The sequence below is a fragment of the Cydia amplana genome, chromosome 17 (assembly GCF_948474715.1).
Source record: "Cydia amplana chromosome 17, ilCydAmpl1.1, whole genome shotgun sequence".
Taxonomy (NCBI): Eukaryota; Metazoa; Arthropoda; class Insecta; order Lepidoptera; family Tortricidae; genus Cydia; species Cydia amplana.
In genome coordinates this window covers 11,113,361-11,119,809 of record NC_086085.1, presented here as the reverse complement: position 1 = coordinate 11,119,809, position 6,449 = coordinate 11,113,361, and the positions used below count along the sequence as shown (strand labels likewise).

General features: G+C 47.3%; 1 protein-coding gene across 1 annotated transcript; it reads right to left on the bottom strand.

Annotated features, from left to right (window-relative positions):
• Nucleotides 1-670: 670 nt before the first annotated feature.
• Nucleotides 671-6,332, bottom strand: LOC134656078 (uncharacterized). The gene is made up of 14 exons (XM_063511595.1): nucleotides 6,264-6,332; nucleotides 5,510-5,680; nucleotides 5,212-5,304; nucleotides 5,046-5,155; nucleotides 4,765-4,861; nucleotides 4,616-4,708; nucleotides 4,551-4,563; nucleotides 4,318-4,448; nucleotides 3,624-3,826; nucleotides 1,935-2,050; nucleotides 1,274-1,440; nucleotides 1,086-1,190; nucleotides 898-1,002; nucleotides 671-814 (listed from the first exon to the last, which is right to left on the bottom strand). Exons 1-14 carry the CDS (start codon nucleotides 6,330-6,332, stop codon nucleotides 671-673), a joined length of 1,617 nt encoding a protein of 538 aa, XP_063367665.1.
• Between the last annotated feature and the right edge of the window lie 117 nt (nucleotides 6,333-6,449).

Here is a 6,449-nt window from a genome sequence, read left to right as displayed (position 1 = left end):
GTTTTTTGCCATTTGGCTACGGAACCCTAAAAAAACCAAACGTTTAGTATTTGAGCAAGAATATAGGTGCGTTATACCTATTTAATAAACAGTAACTTCGCCGACTTTTCTGGATCTAGACGATTTCGTTATAGGTAATGACGAAATTACCTAGCACTTACGCCGCCGCTAAGACGTTCCTGTACCGACTTGTTCGACATCCGCATCCGCATAAGCTCCGCATCGATTTTATGCGGATGCGGATGTTGAAAATAATGCGGATGTTCCGCGGTTGCGGATGCGGATGTTCGCAACATCCCTGGTATGCACCAATATGTTGACAGTGGAGTGTACCTTGACGGGGCGCAGCGCGTTGGTGAGCTGCAGGCCGAGGCTGCGCGCCAGCACGAGCGGCGGCAGCTCCGCGCTGTACAGCCGGTGCAGCGCGTCCACTGCCAGCTGGGTCGGCACGTTGTGACGTTGGCGGGACGTCTCGTACTGCTCTAGCCAGGAGTTGTCACCATGTTGACAGTCGAGTGTACCTTGACGGGGCGCAGCGCGTTGGTGAGCTGCAGGCCGAGGCTGCGCGCCAGCACGAGCGGCGGCAGCTCCGCGCTGTACAGCCGGTGCAGCGCGTCCACTGCCAGCTGGGTCGGCACGTTGTGACGTTGGCGGGACGTCTCGTACTGCTCTAGCCAGGAGTTGTCACCATGTTGACAGTCGAGTGTACCTTGACGGGGCGCAGCGCGTTGGTGAGCTGCAGGCCGAGGCTGCGCGCCAGCACGAGCGGCGGCAGCTCCGCGCTGTACAGCCGGTGCAGCGCGTCCACTGCCAGCTGGGTCGGCACGTTGTGACGTTGGCGGGACGTCTCGTACTGCTCTAGCCAGGAGTTGTCACCATGTTGACAGTCGAGTGTACCTTGACGGGGCGCAGCGCGTTGGTGAGCTGCAGGCCGAGGCTGCGCGCCAGCACGAGCGGCGGCAGCTCCGCGCTGTACAGCCGGTGCAGCGCGTCCACTGCCAGCTGGGTCGGCACGTTGTGACGTTGGCGGGACGTCTCGTACTGCTCTAGCCAGGAGTTGTCACCATGTTGACAGTCGAGTGTACCTTGACGGGGCGCAGCGCGTTGGTGAGCTGCAGGCCGAGGCTGCGCGCCAGCACGAGCGGCGGCAGCTCCGCGCTGTACAGCCGGTGCAGCGCGTCCACTGCCAGCTGGGTCGGCACGTTGTGACGTTGGCGGGACGTCTCGTACTGCTCTAGCCAGGAGTTGTCACCATGTTGACAGTCGAGTGTACCTTGACGGGGCGCAGCGCGTTGGTGAGCTGCAGGCCGAGGCTGCGCGCCAGCACGAGCGGCGGCAGCTCCGCGCTGTACAGCCGGTGCAGCGCGTCCACTGCCAGCTGGGTCGGCACGTTGTGACGTTGGCGGGACGTCTCGTACTTCTCCAGCCACGAGTTGTCACCTGAGGAATATGCTTAGATTAGATTACATACAGGGTGGATTTTCTTTTTGGGTCAGTGAGGGCAGCTGAGAAAATGGTCTTAGAAGACCTTCCCTCGATTTCATATTAATGAAGATTGGCTTTTACAGATTTTGGAAAAAGCATACAGGGTGCGAGAAAAAGGTCTTTATGACAAACTTTTTTTTTATGCCAATCGATCCCATTTCTATTGAGGATCAAAAGCTTGTATGGAACCAAAAAAAAATTCCGGTTAGAAAAGCCACAAATCGGGGAAAACTTTTCCCATACAATTTGTATGGAAATGAAAACATTTATTTTTCACATGTTATTTTTGTATGCCAATCGGTTCCATTCCTATCCAGTATGAATAGTTTCCTATGGGTCAACTTACGGTAATGTACTAAAAAGCCACAAATTAATAAAAACTTTATCCATACATTTGCTATGGAGAAAACGTGGAGCTAGAGGAGTCTAGTTTTATTCACGAAGCTTACATAAATCTAGTCCAGTGTAGATGGCATCGGAGAGGAAAGCCGTGAGGTCTCTAACGTCGCCGAAGCCGAGGTTGACGCCCTGCCCCGCCAGCGGGTGCACGCGGTGCGCTACGTCTCTGCAAATATTCAGCAATAGGGATGTTGACATGAATCGCGAATATACAGGTTGTAATCTAAAACGTGATACAAGATAATCAAACCTGAATCTTTTCATGATTTTGAACAACTTTTACTATGGGGTCAATTTTGTAATATTAAAAAAAAATTTGAGCTGTTCCATAGAAATGGTCAAGGAGAGGTAGACAAAAATGTATGGCAAAGATTTTTTTTATTGTTAATTTACAAAGTTGACCCCATAGTAAAAGTTGTTCAAAATCATGAAAAGATTCAGGTTTGATTATCTTGTATCACGTTTTAGATTACACCCTGTATAACATGTTATGTTTTTACCATAGCAGGGAATATTAGAACGCGGAAAATCATATTATGCAAGTGTAAATATGCGTAATAAATTAATTAATTAAAAATAATCAAAAGTATTTAAAATAATGCCCAGTATCACGTGACTGCAAACGCCAATCGGAGCGCGTGACGTAATCACAGTGGAATCACCAAAGACAAGTTATAAAACCTGCCTAAGTGTCTACAGATTATCGTACCGAAACGCGATCTTGGTGCGGTGCGGTGCGGCGCACGAATCGATAGTGTGTAAGGTGGTGCGTTAAGGACGCAGCTATAAGTTAGAGCGAGAAAGAAGGTCGCTGTCCGATGCGGTAGTGTGTTAAGGCTTTAAAAAAAATTGTCAGTTGCCATATAAAGAATTAAAAAAAAAAAATACTGACAGCAGTTTGCTTAAAACGCCGTTACGTCATCAAGGTCACGTGACAATTTGGAGCGTTTAGGCGCGAAATTTAAACACGAAACTTATTATACATGTTTTTTTATTCAAAATTAATGAATATATTTTTTTAATATTTTTTTCTGTAATTATTACGTGTCTATCTACAAAATGAAACCAGTTCCAAAAAAATGTCAACATCCCTATTAAATCAATCTTACTTATATTATAAATATGATATATTGGATTTTTTAATGATTTTTCTCTAACCATGAACATATTCGGTTGAAATACGAGACCTAGGTTTATCAGGCATGATATAAGCCAGGATGCCGTGGTGTGTCTTATCGACATCCTCACAAAGCCTTGCACAATAAGGGTGACACTATGGGAACAATGTTCGAGCGCTATGCCTAAACCCGAGCGGGAAATTTGCACGCGATTTAAATGCGATCAGCCAGCCTATTATGGATAGCTTTATCCATCTTTATCCACGTGATAAAATAACTGTCACTGTTTAACACCGTGGGAAAGAAAGTGACGGACACCGTTTTATCACGCTGTCACGTAGACAAGAACGACCATCATATCCGTACTGACAAACTGAAGGCGGTAACTGCCGTGCTGTCCGGGAGACCTATTACTCACCTATCATGTCATAGTGTCTATTGTGTCTAGGATATCCTAACACGTACTTACTACTTACTTACGCCAGGAGCGATATAACGAGTGTTATGCCCGAGCTCGAACGGGAAAGAGGCCGTGCCATGTGGGAGACTTGGGTTCTTCAGACACTTCAGCCACGGTGTCATAGTGCCTTACTGTAGAATGACGTCCTTGCGAGTACTTACCCTATTAGCGCTACGCCCGGAGCAATGTACCGAGTGCTGTGCCCAAACCCTAGAGGAAAGGCGGCTCGCGATTTAGGCGCGATCTCACGAACTGAAGGAGGCAATTGCCGGGCTGTGCCGTCCGGGAGACCCAGGTTCTTCAGGCATGAGCTTAGCCAGGATGTCATGGTGTCCACAGTGCCGCTGCGGGGGTATTGCTTCCACTGAAAATAAAATGAGTAGTGTAAGATTCGTCTTATTAGCAAAACTAGCGACCCGCCCCGGCTTCGCGCGGGTTAACAAATTAAACGTAAACCTTCCTCTTGAATCACTCTAACTATTAAAAAAAAAACACATCAAAATCCGTTGCGTAGTTTTAAAGATCTAAACGTAGTGATTTAATTCTCTTTGGATCTAAGCATACATAGGGGACAGACTTTGTTTTATACTATGTAGCGCGACAGCAAGAAGCGATTTTGTTTTATACTATGTAGTGATTCATTTTAAGAAATTTCTATTGAGATCGCTTGAGACGTTTTTCGTTTGACAGTTAAATTGGCAATTATACTATCAGTTTTATTCGCAAATAATTGTAATTTCTAATGAGTACTTGTACTCGTTGAACTCTGTCTTAACCTGCTCGGCGTGGGCCACACCTATCCGGAGTTGACGGGTAATAACGCTAAGGGACTAATAGTTTGTTACAATAATTTACCAAGGCATCGTTCAGTGCATCGACGAACTGTTCCTCAGGCAGCTGTAGCAACTGCTTGGCGTGTTCCACGTTGGTGGACCACACGAGCGAGCTCTGTCTGGGTTTGAGGGATAACGCCACAGCACCAGTTACTGATGTAGAGTATTTACCAAGGCATCGTTCAGCGCATCGACGAACTGTTCCTCAGGCAGCTGTAGCAACTGCTTGGCGTGTTCCACGTTGGTGGACCACACGAGCGAGCTCTGTCTGGAGTTGAGGGATAACGGCACAGCACCAGTTATTGATGTAGAGTATTTACCAAGGCATCGTTCAGCGCATCGACGAACTGTTCCTCAGGCAGCTGTAGCAACTGCTTGGCGTGTTCCACGTTGGTGGACCACACGAGCGAGCTCTGTCTGGAGTTGAGGGATAACGGCACAGCACCAGTTATTGATGTAGAGTATTTACCAAGGCATCGTTCAGCGCATCGACGAACTGTTCCTCAGGCAGCTGTAGCAACTGCTTGGCGTGTTCCACGTTGGTGGACCACACGAGCGAGCTCTGTCTGGGGTTGAGGGATAACGCCACAGCACCAGTTATTGATGTAGAGTATTTACCAAGGCATCGTTCAGTGCATCGACGAACTGTTCCTCAGGCAGCTGTAGCAACTGCTTGGCGTGTTCCACGTTGGTGGACCACACGAGCGAGCTCTGTCTGGGTTTGAGGGATAACGCCACAGCACCAGTTACTGATGTAGAGTATTTACCAAGGCATCGTTCAGCGCATCGACGAACTGTTCCTCAGGCAGCTGTAGCAACTGCTTGGCGTGTTCCACGTTGGTGGACCACACGAGCGAGCTCTGTTTGGAGTTGAGGGATAACGGCACAGCACCAGTTATTGATGTAGAGTATTTACCAAGGCATCGTTCAGCGCATCGACGAACTGTTCCTCAGGCAGCTGTAGCAACTGCTTGGCGTGTTCCACGTTGGTGGACCACACGAGCGAGCTCTGTCTGGGGTTGAGGGATAACGCCACAGCACCAGTTATTGATGTAGAGTATTTACCAAGGCATCGTTCAGCGCATCGACGAACTGTTCCTCAGGCAGCTGTAGCAACTGCTTGGCGTGTTCCACGTTGGTGGACCACACGAGAGAGCTCTGTCTGGAGTTGAGGGATAACGGCACAGCACCAGTTATTGATGTAGAGTATTTACCAAGGCATCGTTCAGCGCATCGACGAACTGTTCCTCAGGCAGCTGTAGCAACTGCTTGGCGTGTTCCACGTTGGTGGACCATACAAGGGAGCTCTGTCTGGAGTTGAGGGGCAACAACGCCACGGGACCAGTTGGGAGGAATCGCTGCCATGCTGTTGTGTTTTCAGTTTCCTGGAATTTGATAAACAAACTGTTTGTTAACAGGTAAAGTAATAGTCGTCGCAATATCTTTACAAAAGTAGATAAAAGTCGTTACCATATCTTAACATGACTGCAATTATCGATAACTTTAGTTAAGTACACTGGTGAGGAAATGTTATATTAACGATGTACAGAGTTGTATAAATTCTAATTAAATTACATACTTAATACCGATCAGAATTGCCCCGAATATACGGATATTAATAATTTTCATTATTCTTTTACGAGTAGGTACGGCGGTATGCTACGCCGTAAAGTAGCTAGCTTGTCATTTCAAGTCTCAAGGAGGTGGTGGAAGAGCATTATACAAGAAATGTCGATTATAAACGCTACTTTTCATATTTTCAAGAACGCTTACATTTTTAAAGTCAAACCGTGTAAAAAAATCTGTCCATAAGTCGAGTTTCTAGCATTTTAGAAGCGTTAGTAAGGACTCTCTGATGGAATGCTCTTGAAGTTGTTAAATTTTAATTAGTTCAATTCAGCTAATAAACTCCAAAGTGCGGTAACGGTAATTTTTGGAGCACTATATGTTTGACTGTTAGTAGTGTACCTCAGCTAACTCCAAAGTGGCAACAACGCCCATCTGGTCGTAGCTCCACGACAGGTACTGCACCCCCATAGCCTCTCGCACCGCAGACTTGGCTCCGTCCGCGCCAATCTGTAAAAGTCAACAACAACATCAGTCAGAGCTTATCTCCCAAGCCGTGATACTCATGAATCATGATATAGCGCTCGA

Coding starts and splice junctions, on each gene's coding strand:
- LOC134656078 (XM_063511595.1), bottom strand. CDS start 6,332: ATGGGGGTGCAGTACCTGTCGTGGAGCTACGACCAGATGGGCGTTGTT. Junction 5,156..5,211: donor ATGCGCTGAACGATGCCTTG/GTAAATACTCTA, acceptor AACTCCAAACAG/AGCTCGCTCGTGTGGTCCAC. Junction 4,709..4,764: donor ATGCGCTGAACGATGCCTTG/GTAAATACTCTA, acceptor AACTCCAGACAG/AGCTCGCTCGTGTGGTCCAC.